Genomic DNA, 20,088 nt, shown 5'->3' with positions numbered 1-20,088 from the left:
CAGCTCCTTCCTGGCAGTCAAACGTCAGTAGCGTGAACGATTTTACCATATAAGGTGGGCGATAACTTTTTTGGACATTGCGGCTAGGACAGGGAGACAGATGGCTATGGCCCTACTTGATGCTGAGAAGACCTTTGATCAGGTGGATTGGAGGTTCTTAAGGATGATTTTAGTATTAAGGGGGTTGGTCCACAAATAATTACTGCTATTAAAGCCATGTACTTTTCTCTACATGCACAGCTCCAATTAACGGGAGAAGAATCAGATGCCATAAGGGTTTCGAGGGGGACTAGACAGGGGTGTCCTTGTTCCCCCATCCTATTTGCACTATATATAAACACTTTGATTTAAAAAAATATAAATAATCATGGGATAAAACCCCTCTTCAATTACGGATATGAGACCAAGGTTCTCACATAGGCTTATGACATTGTTGTTGTCACCACTGATCCCCAAGGAAGAATTAGGGAAATAGAAACTATGGCTGGAGATTTTGGTAAAATTTCAGGCGATTCACTGAACAAAAGTAAAACACAGATTATCTGTAAAGAAAATCTTATCTTTCAAGATCCACGGCATGTCGGTTTGGCCGTGTACCTTGGTGTCCATATCAGCCCTAAAGTAACAACGATAGGCAAAATAAATGTTGTTCCTAAAATGGAGAAAATGTCAGCTGACCGAAGGCGTATAAATGGGCTGCACTTATGAATTGTTGGTAGGACTAATGTTTTTAGAGCTGCTTGATTTCCTGGGGGCTTGGATCTAGCAATGACAGCATCAAGGTGTTCTGGCACTGGTGAAGCTGATCACAGATTCTCTTTGCTCTACCCTCAGTGTAAGGCCAGAATCCAAACCCTATTTATTTATTTTTATTTTATAAAGTGATAAGGAGTGTCCTGCCACTCAAGTTTTTGACACAGGAGTGGCAGGTGATGAGCACTCCTGATGACATGGTAGTGTGCTTGATCCCTCCTACCCCTTCATGTTCATGAGGTGCTGGGAACGTGAGCATGCCTGGGGGCGATATGCCTCGCCCTGGACGGACTTTATAGTCTTCTGGGGGAGATTTATAGACAATATCATACTTTGGAACGGTTCCCTGTACCAACTTATTGATTTCCCCTCTTTCCTCAATAACAACCTCTATAATATTAGGTTGACACTCAACCACAGCAGGAAGTAGATTGAGTTTCTTGGCCTCCTTTTTTATGTGGAGAACAATACCATACAGAGTACTATGTTTAGGAAACCGACTGCATGTAACGGTTTTCTAAATGCAACCAGTTACCACCCGTGTCTGTTACTAAGAATACACCTTTCGGCGAAATGGTACTTATCAGAAGCAATCGCAGTTCCAATTATACCTTTTCAACTAACATCTCCAATATGAAACAGTATTTTAGAAATAGAGGGTACAATGAGGGTACATTAACCAAAGCAAAAACAAGAATTTGACTGATTACCGGAAAAGACACACTAGCCAAGAGACCTAAAGTGAAAGGGAGAGTTAAATAAGAGTATACATCTTGCTTTTGTCACTCAGTATACGACACAGTGACAAATTGTATAAAATCTTAAGGAAGCACTGGGGCTTACTGACTGAGGTCCCTGGACTCAAGGAAAATATAACTAAATTTCCCAAAGTACCCTATCGAAGAGGTAAAACCATAAGAAATTGGCTTTGCCCGAATTACATAACTACTACACAAAAGAAAACATGGCTACCACCTACAGTATATGCGTTTTCTACCTGTCAGGAATGCAATATATGCACACTTGGGGCCAGATGTAGGTAATCCTATTTTACCGATTCTAAAATACCGAATTTTACCGATTCGGTATTTTAGAATCGGTAAATGGGATGTAGCAAATAATTCGGTAAAATTTACCGGATCTGTAAAAATTGGAATCTCACATTCCGTATTTACCGATTAGGTATTCACCGAATCAGTAAATACCGATTCGGTAATTCCCACTCATTCGCAGGCCCATAGGAATTAATGGGAATTACTGAATCTGTAAATACCGAATTGGAGATACAAAATACAAGCAATTGCGGATTCAACCAATCATGTGCATCCACCCCACCCCACAACCAGGAAGTGGCCACAACCAGCAGGTGCAGACTAACTGAACATACTGGAGAGCTGTGAGACACTGAGCTACTGGCTGTACTGAGCTGAGCAGAAGTGCAGGATGGAATCCCAGGACCCACAGAGGGAAGTAGCAGACCACAAAAGAAAAGTAAAGTTCAGGACAGGCGAACTACAGGTGCTGGTGGAGGAGGTGGTGAAACACCACACCCAGCTTTTTGGGAAACAGTCTCTGCAGGTAGCAGATGCTGTGAAAAGGAACACCTGTCTGGGAATCCAGGCGAAGGTGAACGCCATAGGGGTGACCACACGAGAAGTAGATGACCTCAAGAAACACTGGTGTGATCTCAGGATCATAACAAAGAAGAAGCTGGCAGCGCAGAAGAAAGAGGCCAGTGTCACAAGGGGAGGAAGGAGCAGGGCACCCGCCCTTACTGACCTGGAGCAGCTGGTGGAGTCCACCCTGTTTTTTGGGATCGGGGATGCTGACAGCTCAGCCCGAGCTGCAACAAAACAAGGGAAGGAGCATGTCCAGCAATCCCCCCCTTCCCTGTCCCCCTTCCCCAATGTGGCTGTGTCTTTCACACTCAAGTTCAGGTTTTGGGATACACCAGCAATGCATCATGGGAGAGGTAGTCATTGAAACATACATCAGTACAGTCATCACACAAAACAGCAAGGCACGCCACACACTACATTCAGAAGCAGTTGAGGACATTGATATTGTGTGACAGGATTGTAATTTAATATTGAAATACAGGGTTGCAGCACCACTAAGCCAATGTCCATATCTGTCTACAGGAGAGTCATCGCGCAGGACAGTGCAGGAGAGGGAGAAAAGGGCACCCCAAATGGAAAGGAGTGAGGATGCAAACAGGAGTGCAGGACAAAGCACTGAAACACCACCGGCACGCATAGCACAGGCAGATTCCAAACCAGAGGCAGCCACAACAGCACAGCCATCATCGCCTCTGCTGTATGACTCACCACAGCAGGACCCACCAGCACAGTTTCCCTCACCAGCTTCAGAGTCATTGGAAGTGCTAAGGCCCATGAGGCATGATGTACCCCCCTCTCCAACTAATGGCGACGTCCTTTGAGGAAGAAAGGGAGGGTGACACCCAAACTGCTCCACTGGAGGCAAACAATGCTGGGCTGCAGTCTTCCGCCGAAGGTGTGGACACAGGTGCAAGACGCCATAGGGTCCGGAAGAGCAGCACAACTGGGCATGGCGGCGGGGTCTTCTGCGGGCTGGAGTCCACAATGGTGAAAGTGCAGCGCCTGTAGGCAAAAGCCATACTATCAGTGCAGAGACAGATGCGCCACTTAAACAACAACAACAGCAATATGAACCGGGGCATCAGCTCCATGGCGTAGAGCATGAGGGAATTGGCAGAGGGAATGCGGGACATGTCCCGGTCCATGATGGCACTCTGCGATAAACTTGATGAGGATCGCACACAAAGACGCCGGGAGAGGCAGTGTATGCAGCATCACACCAAGGCGGTGAACAGTCTGGCAACTGCCACCTCCCTGCTATGTAGGCGCTCTGTTGCGATGCAAGAGGGGCTTGTTCAATGCTGCACAGATGTCTCCAGGGAGATGGGGAGGGTGACATCTGCAATGGAACTGCTGCTGACCAACCAGTCAGCCAACGCTGGAGATCTAGGTTTGGGGGATACTGAAGACACCAACAGCAGGAGCAGCAGTAGCCCACCCATACAGGACATACGGAGGAGCAGCAGGCGTCAATCTGCAGGCCCTGGCTCAACAGCCAGTGTTGGAACCTGCTTTTTAAGAGTCCAAATGTGCGCTCCACAACGTTGCGTGTTGCTCTGTGTGTCACATTGTAAGGTCTCTCACTTCGGGTTGATGGGTTCATGTAGGGGGTGAGAACAAAGGACCGCAGAGCATAAGCGCTATCGCCTGGGTGGGAAAGAGAGTGCCATTAGTTACATACCATTTGAAACATTCAGCTGCAGTAATTATCAGGGTGTGTCACAGTGATTTACCTAGCAGGTATCCTTCCCCAAATTCTCCAGCAGCCAGGCGTGTGTAGATCCCACTGTTCTGGAATATGTAGGAGTCATGGGTGCTCCCTGGAAATTTGGCAACAATGTCAGTAATTATGTTGCCAGCGTCGCAGATCACCTGCACATTTATTGAGTGAGTGGACTTTCTGTTTCTGTAAATGTACTCTGTGGCAGCAGGTGGGCAGATTGGGATGTGGGTGCCATCAATGCAGCCGATGAGGTGTGGGAAGTGTGCCATTTGATAGAAGTCAGTCTTGGTCTTGAGCAGTTCCGCATGTGTGTCAGGGAAGCTGATGTAAAGATGCATTCTCTGCATCATGGCCTCTAGGAACTTCCTGAAGAAACGGGACAGGCAGCTCTGGGACACCCCACCTACCGCAGCTATCACCCCCTGGTAACTCCCAGATGCAAGCAGGTGTAGGCTAAAGAGCACCTGCACATGGGGTGGGATGGCGTGCGCCCTTGGTGTTGGTTGCTCCAGGAGTGGGTGCAGGTCCCTGATCAAGTCCAGGATGGTTTGGGGGTGTAGCCTGTACCTTTGCAATATCTCTGCCTCAGTGAGTTGGAAGAGCGTTATCCGCTGTCTGTAGACTTGCTCCTCCCGTCTCCAGACCCTCTCTTCTGCTGCCTGTAGCCGTAGCCGCTTTGCATAACAACTTTTATACTGTCAGAAGAGGTTTTTTTAAGCAACTCATTTAAATTAGTATTTATGTATTTGATGTTTATATGGTGTTTTTTTGTCTGCTGATATCATAGGTTTTATTGCCACAAAAAACATGAATAAGATCATAATGGACAGTCCCCTCTGCAAAATGGGGTTATACATAACTGAAGTAACTCTTTCTATACTTTGGTTACTTATCTTCTCTCTCTCAGTTGGTTTCTTGTTTTTTGCTTTCTCTTCTTTCTACCTCCTGGTTTTTTCCCCCTTAAATCATTACGCATACCTACAAGATTATTTTTTTGGGATATAGGGGCCAGACGGTATGATGGTTTCCTTCTGGCCCGCAGTTGTTTCATCTGGTGCGGAAACTGTGTTGCGGTGGATGTTCACTGATTCTGACTCATGGTTTTGGTAGGCCCAGTTTGCGGCTGCCATTTTGCTGTTTGTTTAGGCCCTTGCTAGTGTCCCCTTTTTAATTGGTTTGGTCACATTGCCAGATTTATGGTGCATCTTCGCACGTTCCAAGATGGCGGACTCTATCTTCATGGCGAGACCCCTTCTCACCTTTGATTCGTGCCGATTACGTTTGACCTTTACGTAACAGTAATGCGTCTTGAGAGGTTTAAAAGATCTGGAAAAAATTGGTTCTGTTTCTACAACACTATCCTCTCGCTGGGACCGGGAGTAGTGTTTGAGTCTCTCGGGGGCCGCATCAATTTAAGTAAGTACTTTCAATTTTTCACTCCCCGATTTTAAATCATCTCTAGGGGTACATTTATTTCCGCATAATTTATCATCTCAATAAAAGGAGTTTAATTTGGTCCCAACGCGGGGATGTCTCTCCCCAAGCGTGCAACAGCTTAAGGGAACAGGGCACGGTCTAATTTTTTTACCCATATTTTAACACAAATATACTATTTTTAAACATGACTCCCTGTCTTCTTTTCCCACTCCAGACGTCCAACTAATGTACTTTGGTCCAATTGTGGGGGTGGTACCCACTTGGGCGTACTAGTTTATGGGAACTGGGATTTACATTTCAACATGAACCTGACCATTTAAAAACTTTTACAAATATTGTTTCTCATCAGTTGGTCACTACCCATTGGCTTTGTGTTTTCATCGGTTTATGTGACACTTTGTCAGGAGAGTAACGATTTCCACAACATTGGAGTAATGTGGAGTATGCACCATATCTCAGGCACCTATTGGCTATGATTGCCATACTAGCAAGGAGTAACCTAGATTAAAGCGTGCCCTGTTATTAGAATTTCTCAGCCCGTGATACGCTATTTAGCTTCTGACCATGGTCATGTGTATACATTTATATTGACTACCTTTAATCATGCTTGTCTGTTTCCCCTCTTTGGCCTTCTTGTGACCAGTAGAGATAGTTCTCTCTTTCTATACCCACAGGTGCTGGACGAGGGGCGGATGTGTCCCCTTTTTTCTTAAACATCTGTTCCAACTGTAGGATATACAGTTCCTATGATTTTCATGATGGAGGAGACATCGGGCAGTTTATGATTATCTACTCATGTTTATACTATTTGGTATGTATTTTTTTAAGTCACTTTCCCACATACCTCCTCTCCTTACCATACATCTATTCCTTAACCTCAACCTGAGTACAGTGGGAAGATTTGTGATGCAATACCATACTTGAGCTTGTGTTTATTCTTTTTCCATCAGATGGATTATTTCAGGAATTATTTCTGATGATATTAATGAACAGACTTAGAATGTCTATTTATGGATGATGAATAGACTTTCTCAAATTTTCTGGGGTATGTATTTATTGTAGTAACTCTATCTCTTCCTTCTCCTTGGGGTTCTATCCACTCACTTCTCATGATGTCACAACGGACTGGTACTCCGATTGCTTTTGCTTATTTGTACCGACAATTTCTATAATCGGCAGACATACTTTACACAGTGACACTATGGGTGAAGGATCTTTAATTAATCGATCAAACGCATTGTCTGTGTTTTTTAGGTTTAAAGCATTTTTATTGAGACAAAAAAACATGGGGGAAGGGGATAGGAGGTTAGGGTTACATACAATACAGTAAGAGAAAAAGGTGCAACTCAGGAGCGTTGGCGAAGAGCAGTTCGTTGGTCCAGAGGAAAAGCACAGCAAATGAAAGGTAAAAAAATGCAATCCGTGTAACCCCTGTGCGCATATCCAACACCCCAAATCTGAGCAATGAAAGCCATCAGCAAATCAACCAAGCACAACCCAACCCCCCCAGTCCCCCATCCCCCCAATAAAAGAAAAAAGGAAGGAAACAATACCCCAACTCCCCCGTCCAATGGCCCCGCACTAGGATCATCCGCCCCAAAAAGCCCGCACCCCCCCCCCCCCCCCAAGATCCCGTCCCCCATTTAATCTAGTCCGCCGGGATCACCGGTGGCGTCAGCCTAAGAAGTCTAAGGTACCTCGGGCAGGTGAGCTCCCGGAATTCGGTGGACAGCAGCGCTAGGAAGGGTTGCCACAGCTCTTCAAATTGGTCTATCTCCCCCGCCACCGTAAGCGACAACTTCTCCATTCCCAACACATGCCAGAGCCTATGCAACCAACCCGTAATGGAGGGGACAGTGGTGGTGCGCCAGTGGATAAGGATGTTCTGGACCGCAGACCCCAGCGCAATTGCGATCTGCCTCCCCCTGCGGGACTTCAAAGGGTACATTAGGTCATTGGGGAGGCCCAGCAAGACATACGCTGGAGAGCGCGGCAGCTCTATCTCAAAGTGCTTATCCACCTCGTCCAAAACCTCCTTCCAGTAAGCGGTCAGCACGGGGCAATCCCAAAGAATGTGTGAGAGGGTACCCTCCTGCCCGCAGCCCCGCCAGCACCCCTTGTCGGTGTGTCTATGCATTTCATACAGTCTCTCCGGGGTGTAGTACCAATAAGTGGACACCTTAGTAAAGGTCTCCGTAAGGCCCGTATGATATGCAGAGTGCCGCGCCCGATATGCAATTTTGTCCCATTCCTTGTGGCTGAGTGTCCTACCCAATTCCCTGTGCCTGCGCTCCCTCCCCGGGTTATAGTAGTGAAACGGCGGGGGTTGTAGGTACTTATACAAATCGGTAATCAGCTTAGCATCGGAGGTCCGGGTCACCAACCACCTCTCATACGGTGTAATTTGGCGAGCAGCAGTGTCACGCACCTGGGGTTGGAGAGCCCAATGCCGAACCTGCATATAGCTCAATCTGTCCAGCTCCGTCAGGCCGAATTCCTGCCGAAGTTGCTGAAAAGGAATCACGCCCTCCGGTCCGTAGATCTGGAAGAGCACCCTGCAGCCCGCACTCACCCAATGGGAAAAAGCTCCCGGCTCCATCCCCGGGGAGAAGTCCGGGTTACCCACTATGGACGTGAATGGCGAAGGGAAAGTGGTAAGGCCCCGAACCTCGCAGACTGCATCCCACACCCTCAGGGGGACCCGCGTAACAAAAGAGGCGTAAAGGTTAGGGGGGCGATGCGCGCGGCGCAAGAATGGAACCTCTTGTAAGGTGCGGACCGCCACCGCCTGGTCTTGAAAAAGCCAGTGTTTGTCGGACTCCCACGTGCTCCACTCCACCAGATATCGCAGCTGCGCCGCCTGAAAATACTTACGGAGGTCCGGGATACCAAGACCCCCTGCCTCCGGGGCAAGCGTGGAGAGGACCCTCTTCATCCGCGGTTTGCGGCCCTGCCAGACAAAGCGGGAGATGTCAGCCTGCGTTTGTCGTATCCAGCCCACCGGGGGCTGGAGAGGCAGGGCACGAAAAAGATACAGTATCTGGGGTAACACCGTCATCTTAACCGCCGCGATTCGTCCCAGCCAGGACAGTAGGCCCTTGCTCCAGCGGCCAAGCTCCTCCTTGATCTTCCTGCTGAGGGAGGTGTAATTGGCCGCAACCATCTCCGGTAATGTGGGCGCCAGCAGAATCCCCAGGTATGGCACCGTGGACGAGGACCACTGCATGGGGAAGAGTCGCTGAAGGTCCCTCCTGGTATCCGCAGCCAGGGACACATCTAACGCCACCGACTTGCTCATATTCATTTTGAAGCCGGCCACATGTGCAAAGGTGTCCAGCTCCTGGATGCAAGCAGGTAACGACCTCCTAGGGTCATCCAGGGTCAACAGGACATCGTCCGCATAGAGGCTAACCGTGTGGACATACTGGCCCATCTTGACCCCAATAGCATCTGGGTTGTTGCGAATCCTCTGAGCAAACGGCTCCATGTAGAGGGCAAACAGAAGCGGCGAGAGGGGACAGCCCTGCCTCGTGCCGCGTTCGATAGCAAAGCCGCTGGAGCTACACCCGTTGACCCGCACCGACGCTGAAGGATGCTTATAACAGTTGAATACCATGGTGCGGAACTTATCACCGATTCCCAGTTTCCTGAGGACCAGCTCGAGATACGGCCAATGAACTCTGTCGAAGGCCTTCTAAGCATCAACTGACAGCAGCATCCGCTCCCCCGGGATCCGCGAGGCCTTCTCCAGAACATGCGCCACCCGCTTGGTATTGTCAACCGTCTGTCTGCCGGGTACAAAGCCAGCCTGGTCCGCCTCCACCAGTCCGGGGAGGTGCGGGCCCAGCCTGGACGCTAGAATCCCCGCATACAACTTGAGGTCGACATTTAAAAGCGAAATGGGTCGATACGAACCGCATAAGGCCCGGTCTTTCCCAGGTTTCGGAATCACCGAGACCGTCGCACTCAGGAGATCCGGAGGGATGGCTCCCGGTTCGGAGAAGGAATTAAATAGCCGAGCAAGGACAGGGGCCACAGCCATGCAAAAGGTCTTGTAAAACAGAGACGTGTACCCATCTGGGCCCGGGGCCTTACCATGCTTCAGCCGCGATATAGCAGAAATCACCTCCTCTACATGGATATCCCGCTCCAGATGGGCCGCCTGAGCAGGATCCAGCACCGGAAGGGCCACTGACTCCAAATAGTCTTCGGCGTCCCGCGGCGAGGATGGCTCCTCAGCGTACAGCGCCTCGTAGAAGCTGCGGAAGGATTCCGCTACCTCTGCGTCCCCGGAAACGACCACCCCGTCCGTACCCACCAGTTCCTTCACGACGCTACGCTGTTGCGCGACCCGGAGCCGGTGTGCCAGGAGCTTACCACATTTGTCCCCCCCTGTGTAGAAGGCATGCTTCAAGCGCAAGGCGGCATACTCCGCCCTATCAAGATCCAGTGCCGACAGGAGTTTCCTCGCTGCCTTCAACTGCCTCCACACCCTTGGAGCCCCCGTGCGGCGGTGGACCTGCTCAAGCTCCCGGACCTGAACGGTCAGCTCGTCCCTCTTCCGTTGCCTCTCCCTATTTTCGGCTGAGGAGATGGAAATAAATTCCCCCCGGAGGACCGCCTTCAATGCCGCCCACTGTGTCGCTTGGGAAGTGTCGGTGTTGCTATTGTGAGTCAAATAATCCTGTATGACCTCCCCGATACGTTTCACTACAGACTTTTTGTGTAAAAGGGTATCTCGAAGGCGCCACACCCCCCGAGAGGGAGAGGCCGCCGGCCACCTGAAAACGCCAGCGACTGGTGCATGGTCAGACAGGGTCAGGACCCCAATGTCCGCCGCTGTGGCGGCAGCGCGCATCGGTCCACTCACCAGGAGATAGTCCAGCCGTGAGTAGGTTCGGTGTGCATGTGAAAAGTAAGAGTAGTCCTTATCAGTGGGTTGCAGGGAGTGCCAAAGGTCATGTAAGTCCATTTCCGCAATCCGGGCCTTCACAGCCTGGGATAGTTCCCCCTTCTGCGGAGAGCGCTGCGCCTGTCTGTGTTTTTTAACCTATAAATGGGTTCTCTTTTGATAAATCACATTACTCTTTGCTTTGTATATCACACTATGTCGATATGCATGCTGTCTTCACTTTTAATATGGTGTTTTAGATCTCTTTTTTGCATGTGGCTTTTTGTTCACATGTATTGTCTTTGTTACTTATTATGTTCAGATGACCTTTACTGCTCGTGTCTATGTTTTATATTTTTGTATATATTTATCATGTTACAGCCCTGAAGAAGTCCACGTTAACGTGCATGAAACATGTTGGCTGGTTTTATTGCTACCTACTTATCAAGCAAGAATAAAGAGAAGATGTCTAATGACTTTGTGGACATACTTTGAATTAACATGGATATTGCAAAAGTTGTGCACCTCTGATGGTTATGTTCACGTGGTATTAGGTATTCATGCTTCTTTCCCTTTCCATAAGGCAGCTACTACTAAGCTTCCTAAGGGAGGCATGCTCTAAGACCATAGGCTTCCAATCACAAAATATAGCTCACATTGGCACAGGTGCAGCCACAGAACCCTAAAGGAGACAAAAGATTTCCTAATAAAAGAGCAAGCACTAACCTGCCAAACTAGGAGCGACTGGGGACTAAGTTGACCTCTCTGGAGGAAGACAAATAAAAGAAAAGAAGACTGAGGATCTGGAAAGCCTTTTCATAGACGAAGAGGTGGGGCTAAAAAACAAAAAAAACTTTTAGGTAAAGGGAAGCTTTCTTCAGTTGAGGGGTCAGGGAGTAGTCCAGTGGCAGCTGCCACCGAGTAGGACGGGTGGGGAGCAAAAAATACAAAATGACACTTACCTGGCTTCTGGCCGTCGCCTGTCTTCCGTCCTCTTCTGTTCCTCCTGGACCGGAAGGAGGAAGCACACAGGCTTCCTTAAGCCAAACAAGACGCTGCTGTCACCAGCATGGCACCAGCGTCCTGGTCAGACAGGGAGGGGAGGTGTTGCATGTTCTCCACTCAGGCTGTGCATTACAGACCAGTGGAGAACATGCTAAGAACGCATGGCTGTTTGGTCTGCCCAAGACAGCCGGCCAAGCCATCATGCGCACTTAAGTGCCCCAACCACTTCTCCACCAGCTGGCTGTAGCGACAGCCCAGCCGCGCGCTGTAAAACTGCCTGGGAAAAATAAAATTATGATAATATTGTTTTATCATTTGATTTTTCCTTTTTCCACTGATCAAAGAGCAGTGGGGAGGCGCTTCTCTGCCTTAGCAGAGGAGCCGCCATTGGAGTAGTCTGCCTCAATGCATGGAGCATGAGGACTCACTCTCAAGAGTTAACAAATCAAATAAGTCAAACAGGCAAGATGGTGATATTAGTGTTATTAAAAGCATGTATTCAGAATAAACCAATGCACAGAACAACTACTTTACCAGACATCAGGAACCCAACTAAAAGGGACAGTGCACACAAACTCTATCACTTTAAAAGCCGGCCCTTATATGGTATTCTATTTTCTCTTTATGTAACTTGGAATTAATGTTGACAAAACATGTTGAAAACAAGGCCAATATTTAACAATTAATTAACAGTGCATATTCTTGTCATTCTAACAAAGGCATTAATAAGTCATGTACAATATGAATGGCATTATTACCTGGTTATCGAACTTAAGAGACTGCGTCCCAACCATAAAACGGATTGCATCGGTCTCAGCTGTCTGAGGTGTCAAAGCCCTTGCCTGCGAAAAGAAATAGGAACAGCATGAAGTTCCATCGTTTATGTAGGATATGAATACAGTCACGTGCAACTACCTTTCGCCTGTGTTCTTACATTTCAACTATGCGGCACGTTTTTATACCAGCAAAGATGCTATTTAACATCAGCTGGTAAAAATTATTACTGAATAAGTGGTCTGATAAAAATCACTGTAGGGAGTCGTAGGATAGAGGACATTCAAACCCGAATTTCCTAAGCCAAAATCCATACCCTTCTCACCTGGAAACAACTGAGACTGTAAATAAATAATGTAAACATACTATCACAAAACCGCACGATAGGTTAATGGGTCAATGCACATTGGAAGAAATGTGCTTACCAGATTAATTTTGGTCCCAGGGAGCTAGCCCATAGATTTTAGGGGGTTATTGTTCTGTTTTCTTAAGCTGTTTCACCAAGCTTATTCCATATGTGACTGCCTCTTACTCATGGTCAAAACCCTGTGAACTGTGCCCATTGTTTCTTTCTTTCTTTTTTTTTTTTTAAACAAAACTTAAACTAACGTGGATTTCTCATATGGTAGTTTGTTGTACTGCTCAGTAGCCCGTCTTCAAGATATGCAAGAGTTCTTAACCGGCATCAGCAGCGCCCAAAAAGTATTTCATCTAGCTGCTCGGTCAATGACAATATTAGTAGTAGTATTACATAATCAACCAAGGATATGGAGTAGAAAGACATCACGTAGACAATGGAGAGTGCAGCAGGGTCGCTGATTAAACCAACTCTTTTGCTTCAGTCACTGCTGAGGGAGCATAACAGTGATTCAATTGATGTGCCATGTACAGCAGGGTCCTCCAAAGTCGGCCCTGGAAGGCTGGATCCATGCTAGATTTTAATCATATCCCCATTTAGATAAAAAGTAGATATCTTAAAAATCTGGCATGGTTCCGGCCCTTCAGGACCGACTTTGGAAAACCCTGATATAGAATGAGTTCTAAAAGGAAACCAAAATTACAAAACAAAAAACATTCAATAAAGCGGTACTGGCAACTCAAACAGGGCTGGTTTGTTTTAGGCGTAAGGGTTCTTAGCTGTGTTATAATGATGTATGCTAGTGTGATATGCTTGTATTGTATAGCATTTCTAGAGTGCTTACTAACCCAAGGTGGGGTGCTAAAGCACTTGCCCACACAGGTACCATACAACACATGTGGGGTGTGTTGTTAGGAGAGTGTGGGGAGTGTTTGCATGTTGTGTGCGACAGCCATGGAGTGGCGGTTATTTTATTATGAGACATAGTACCTTACAGTGCTGTGAAGGAATGGAGTATAAGGGATAGACATAGGGATAAAAGTAAAGGACAGAGTATATAGCAAGTAGGGTTAGCAGTGTGGGATTAAGAGTCTTCCACTGGCCAGCGCTCTTTAGCAGATCTGTCAATAGCATGACTACTTTGTGATCTGCCTGTCCAATTGCTTATGTTGAAGCAGACTATGATAAGACAGTACTAAAAAGGGATTGGTATTTATCCTGTAGGCTGACCCCCCCCCCCCCTCCCCCAGCGTGTTTAACAGAGCAGCAGGCCACAAGTGGGTTAGTTTTCCTGAGGGGACCATACCACTGTGAGAGGGGCTAAAAGCTGTAGACAACAGCAGTTTTTGTATTTCAAATTAAGATGCTCCAGGGGACTGAGGTTATTGACTGGCATTGGCTATCTTGGGACCAGCAAGGTTTTCACCTATCTTCGTAACCATGTATAATTATAACTGTCAACACAATGCCTTGAAGACTACATTTTCAGCCTTCCCAAATATTCATGTTAAATCCACAGTAGAGCATTATGTTCTGACTTCAATAAATTCAAGACATTTCCAGGTGAGAATGCCTTTGATCTCATTGGATGTAAGGCGTTTGGAGTTCAGGGCCTTACTTGCTAAAGGGGAGGCAGACATGGGTCATTCCCTCATTAAGGCACAATGATCCGGAGTGTGCCTACTGACCAAAATAGTCTACCTTATTTATAAGTAAAAATGATAGCGTTTAAAATTTTCTGCATCGAGCCTGTGTTACCGTAGCTCTCATTGATAAGAGAGATCCTTTTATTATTCCTGATACATGCTGAAATTTACAGATGAGCTTTTTATACTTGACCTGGCCTTGATCTTATTCTCCAAACTCTCCCCTCGCCCCCTTCTAGATTTGATTTTTTGGCAAGACATCAGCAGTGCACTATCAGAGATAACTGCATGATTGTTCTGTGTGTCCTGGGAGTAGTCGGAGCTGAACGCAGACAGCAGAGTAAAAGACTATCAGCTATGTGTGTGGCTGTATCTGGAGGAGTACAGTATTGGGCAGGGATCGTGAAGGCTGCATTCATGGTCAATGAAGATGTGCATCATTCTATACTGTCAGTTGTATTGAAGCAGCATGGACCTGTGCATCTGGTATGAGAAAACAGATGGTCTTGGGTGCAGTGGACCACACAATGGAGAGTGCTACTCACTTACTACAGGCATTATTGTGTGATTGTCTCAACTTTATTAGAAGTTCCAGGGAAAGTCCTTTATTGAAAGTTGATTTAACACTCAAAATTACAATGACAATGCATATTTTGATGATGTTAGGTCAGTGTGCAACATACAGTGTGTGTGGAGTTGCACACTTAAGAAGGATGGGCATCTACTTGGGTGTTGGTGTGTATTAATTTTAGGTTCATATTTAAAATATTTTATATAGAAATATTAAAGATTTGAGTTTCGAGTATTACTTTTACCTGATGTGCCTGGGTATGTGAATTATTTGAGGATGGCTGTAAGTTTCGAAATAAAAAAAGATGATCCACCGAACCTTGAGCTAAAGCTGCTTTCAGCTTCTATCCAGATGGAGGGAAATGCAAGATATATATCCACGGAGGGTTCACTTCAATATTTCGGAGGGTAAGAGGAATCATCGGTTTTGCAGTTGTTTACCACACATTATGGTCTGAAAGATACCACTGTGATTTGTAATTGAAAGATACAGTGAGTTTTTTTTGGGATGAAAGACACCAGGGTGAGTGATATGCAAATGTTTTGGGAGTTCAAATTTAACCTGTGTTGAGAGACACTCTGTAGTTCCTGAGGTTGGAAGATCTGCTACTGTCGTATCAATGGTTAGAAAAATACTTGGTTGGTTCTAGTGCAAAAACAACAGTTGATGGAAAGAATGCAGAACAATGTCATACATTCACCCCAGTACAGAGGTCTGGCCCTAAATCCATCGTTTTTTTGCTCACCACACCACCCCAGTTCAGACATGGCCATATGCAAATCAGCCTTGACCCTGTGCCTCCTGGCAACAGTCCAGCCTGAACTGCCAGGCCATGTCTTCCCCGGACCGGAATCAAGCATCCTAGGACCGGTTTCTGGCTATCAGCCGTCTTCAGCCAGGATAGCTTGACTCCAGTGGTGTCGAGAGCACGGGACTCACGTCTTAGCATACCCGTCCCACTCGGGGCAACAAATGCAAAAAACAACAGTTGATGGACAGAATGCAGAACAAGGTTATACATTCACCCCAGTACAGAGATCTGGGCCTACATCCATCGTTTTTTTGCTCACCACACAACCCCAGTTCAGACATGGCCATATGCAAATCAGCCTTGACCCTGTGCCTTATGGGAACAGTCCAGCCCGAACTGCCAAGCCATGTCTTTCCCGGACCGGAATCACGCATCCTAGGACCGGTTTCTTGATACCAGCCGTCTTCAGCCAGGATAGCTTGACTCCAGTGGTGTGGAAAGCACGGGACTCACGTCTGAGCATACCCGTCCCACTCGGGTGACAAATGCAAAAACAACAGTTGATGGACAGAATGCAGAACAAGGTCATACATTCACCCCACTACAGAGATCTGGGCCTAAATCCATCGTTTTTTGCTCACCACACCACCCCAGTTCAGACATGGCCATATGCAAATCAGCCATGACCCTGTGCCTCATGGGAACAGTCCAGCCCGAACTGCCAAGCCATGTCTTCCCTGGACCGGAATCAAGCATCCTAGGACCGGTTTCTGGCTATCAGCCGTCTTCAGCCAGGATAGCTTGACTTCAGTGGTGTGGAGAGCACGGGACTCACGTCTGAGCATATCCGTCCCACTAGGGGGGACAAATGCAAAAACAACAGTTGATGGACAGAATGCAGAACAATGTCATACATTCACCCGGTTAGTTCTGGGTTCCGATTTCACAGTGATCATATCTATGGGTTTTGAGATACTAGGTAATGAAAACTATAGGTAATGGGTATTATTATTATTATTTTTAATCTTTTTATTTAATAATAAACATACAAAATAACATACAAACAAGTCAATAAGGCAGTACATAACGTTACTCATCATTACAAAACGCTCAACACACGATAATAATATAGAATTAGGCGTTGGGATACATGACAAAAGAAAAACATTCATTATTGTTCTTTATTCAAAGCAATTAAATATCTTCATCATCTATCACTAGGGATGGATGAGAACTAAAGGAGTGCACAGCAGACCTCTACTTTCGTTCCATGGGCCCCATATGTTGTTCCATTTTTGTGGGCAACCTCTACTTTCATAAACCACCCTCTCAGCCTGCATGCACCAGTCCATGTCTGACTCCCAGTCCTTATAACACAACTGAACTCGACCTCCATGATCTAGCCATGTTACACTTTGCCACCATACATCCCAAAGTAACCCACATCCTATCAGTATGTGACATATCGGTGGCTTCCCAAATATTAAGGAGACACATCTGGGGGGAGTCGTCTATTTTGGAATTACAAACACGAGCCATACCGGCAATAATTTTCCTCCCATACCATCGAAGAAAAGGGCAATACCACCATTGATGTATGTAAGTATCATCTAGGCCACATCCACGGGGGCAGGAAGGGGAACCCAACAGACCCATCTTGACCAGTGGGTGGTGGGTTTTATTATTACTGTACATGACGTAACAATGGAAATATAGCCAGATTATGTTGCTTTGTAATTTTTTCTATGCAGTCGTTTTTGTAAATGATGCCTTTAAAAGGTTTAATTTCTTGCTTTCTTACTTTATTTATAAAGGAAGTTGCTTTGTGTCATGTGTACAGAAATGTGCTTTTGTTGTGTGGGGAAGGGTGTGGTATTCTGTTTGCTTAATCTAAATGAATGATGACTTGGTGAACTTCCAAAGAGCAAAACACATATTCCAAGGTATTGCTCAACTCTTGTGCAAAAAAAAACCCACAGATTGGCGAATAGATGAATAGATGAAAATGAATAGTTAGATTAATTAATCGCCTCAAAAAACCCAAACCCACCAAAATTAACCCAAAAACCTGTGTTTGTAAAAAAAATTAAAATGCAACAACAAATCCATCTTCCAAATCCACGATCCAATAAAAAATGCAGCCATCCAAGTCCTTGTTGACGATGATGCAAAAACCGTAGTTTTTTTTTTCCAGAGAAACTGGTTGATTTTACCTAAGAGCACCTTATCCAGGGAATTCATTTTCTTCTTTATACCACATGGTCTGTGTGCCGTCAGTACCCCAAATACTGTATTCAAATTGGGTTTAAAAAGTACTTTATTTATTTCAGAAATTACTTTTTATAACAAAATTTGGAAATAAACAATCATCCCGACGTGGGCCTACAACTGCTATCTGCATAGGAATGACAAGGTGGTTACAACATCCAAAACATACAGTTTGCTACTAACATACATCTAACCACCTCCCTCCTTACAATAAACTGTACCACATGTAATCTAAGAATAGTAAATTAAATAGTTTTTACATGACCGCAGCTCTTCCTTGTATTCGATCATGATTGCAACGCTCCATTGCCTGTAGAAACGGATGTATAACCGCGTACGTGAAGTCACAAAGTAAAAGTACGAAAGGACAACTTTACCCATTGACTTCAATGGGAAAGCGTGGAAAAATACTGTAAAAAATTTTTTTTTAAATGTTTCAAAAGGTTCTAAAAATGTTTACATTATTGTTTGAAAACACTTGCACTTAAATATTCATGGTGTTTTTGGGTGAATTATTAAACAATGTTTTTTATTTTTGTAATGGAAAAAGACAACTTTTAACACTTTCAAGTGTTAATAAAATGTTTAACCAAAATTGTATTAATTAATGAGTGGTGGTTTTATGTTGAATTAAACTTTATCTTACATTTTATCAAGTTAGGGGGTGTTATATTACCATCTAATGCTTTTTATAATTCTTTCACTTTATTTTTACATTGAATTTAATATTTATAAAATAATTAATACATTTCCCCAGCCAATACTCCTATATTGCTCACATCCCCTGCCTACACAGTGTTTGTTACTCCCCTAGGAAAAAATAAAATATTTTAACTTTATTTCTACATTTATTATTAATTAATACGAGGCATTAAAAATAATACCCAAGTATTAATGCACTTCCCCACCAATTACCCCCTATATCCAACACATCCTATGCCCAAAGGTGTATGTTACTTCCTTAGGATAATTCTTATTTAATTGTTTTAAATAATCCTAACTTTATTTATAAATTACGTATAAATTAATATGCAGATATTAAAAATTATATCTGAGAATTAATACACTTCTCACCCAATACCCCAATATCCCTCACATCCGATGCCTAAAGGTGTGTTTTCCCAGAGTATGTTTTATTTAATACCATTTAGTTTCTATTCATTCAGAAGTAATTTATAAATTAATACTCTGGTATTATACCCGGTGATTAATACACTTCCTCCACCCAATACCTCAATACCCCTCACATCCCATGCCAAAGGGTGTGTTCTGCTCTCTTAAGAATATTTTTTAAATATGGTTACAAATATTTGTACCTATTTTTAATAAATTATTCTAAATTAATACTAAGGTTTAAAAAAAATCCCTGTGTTTAAATATACTTCCCCACCCATTAGCCATATATCCCATACATCCTGTGCCTAAAGGTGTGTGTTAATTCCTTTGGATGATTGTTAGAAATGTTTTTTTATATTCCTAACTTATTTGTAAAATATGTATAAATTAAAAATCGCAGGTATTAAAGATAATATCGGAGTAGTAATACACTTCCCACCCAGTGCCCATATATCCCTCACATCCCATGCCTTAAGGTGTGTGTTAATCCCTTAGGATATTTTTTTAATAATAGTTTAATTATTTTTCTCTTTATTTTTAAATTAATACTCTGGTATTAAAAGTAACACATGAGTATTAGTACACTTCACACCCAATACCCCTATGCCCCCCACTTCCCATAACTAAAGATGTATGCTTAACCCTTTCAATTTTTATTACATTACTATAATTAAATTCAAATATTAAATTTATTTTCTACTTTCCAAACAACAATAATATTTCAAAAATTAAAAAAATAGCAAATTACCTACCCACAAACACATTGTAATGGCATGTGTGGTAATGCCATTTTCATTGTAAAGCCATGTGCAGTAATGGCATGTATGCTAATGGTAGCCATGTTGCAATGGCTTCATTGTAAAGACATGTTGTGGTAATACCTGCGTTGTAATAGTTGTTTACCACTCCATGATAACCAAAAGACTTAAAATTACTGAAGGAGCCCAGTCTCCACTCCCCTCACTTTAGTGTCTAGGTCGCATCTCTCCAGCTTCAGAAATGTGACCAATATGCTTATACTGTTTGGGGAAAAAAGCATCATCTTGAGTAAAGTCCAGGCCAGGGGTATCGAAAATGGATTCCATAGGCCTCCATTACACTAGTTCTCACACACATACACACACCATGATGTACCATGCAAGCTACACCCAAACACGCAAAACATGCACTCTGGAC

General features: G+C 44.8%; 2 protein-coding genes across 2 annotated transcripts in view; one reads left to right on the top strand and one right to left on the bottom strand.

The window, feature by feature from the left end:
- EIPR1 (EARP complex and GARP complex interacting protein 1) overlaps positions 1 to 20,088 on the bottom strand; it is a 919,114-nt gene that overhangs the window by 805,995 nt on the left and 93,031 nt on the right. The window contains exon 2 of the mRNA XM_086926388.1: positions 12,187 to 12,270. Within this exon, the coding sequence (XP_086782514.1) occupies positions 12,187 to 12,270 (84 nt within the window). The remainder of the gene's footprint in view (positions 1 to 12,186; positions 12,271 to 20,088) is intronic.
- On the top strand, positions 2,197 to 3,193 carry LOC147707344 (uncharacterized). The gene is made up of 2 exons (XM_086925090.1): positions 2,197 to 2,622; positions 2,900 to 3,193. The coding sequence occupies exons 1-2, from the start codon at positions 2,197 to 2,199 to the stop codon at positions 3,191 to 3,193; spliced, it is 720 nt and encodes a 239-aa protein (XP_086781216.1).

The sequence above is a fragment of the Lissotriton vulgaris genome, chromosome 6 (genome assembly GCF_964263255.1).
Source record: "Lissotriton vulgaris chromosome 6, aLisVul1.2, whole genome shotgun sequence".
In the NCBI taxonomy this organism is placed as follows: domain Eukaryota; kingdom Metazoa; phylum Chordata; class Amphibia; order Caudata; family Salamandridae; genus Lissotriton; species Lissotriton vulgaris.
Note: the sequence above shows the minus strand (reverse complement) of the source record. Positions and strands in the feature narration are given on the sequence as shown.

Bases quoted from the DNA above. Each gene is read 5' to 3' on its own strand.
- LOC147707344 (XM_086925090.1), top strand. From the start codon at position 2,197: ATGGAATCCCAGGACCCACAGAGGGAAGTAGCAGACCACAAAAGAAAA. The intron at 2,623-2,899 runs GTCCAGCAATCC...TCTACAGGAGAG, and splicing joins CAAAACAAGGGAAGGAGCAT to TCATCGCGCAGGACAGTGCA.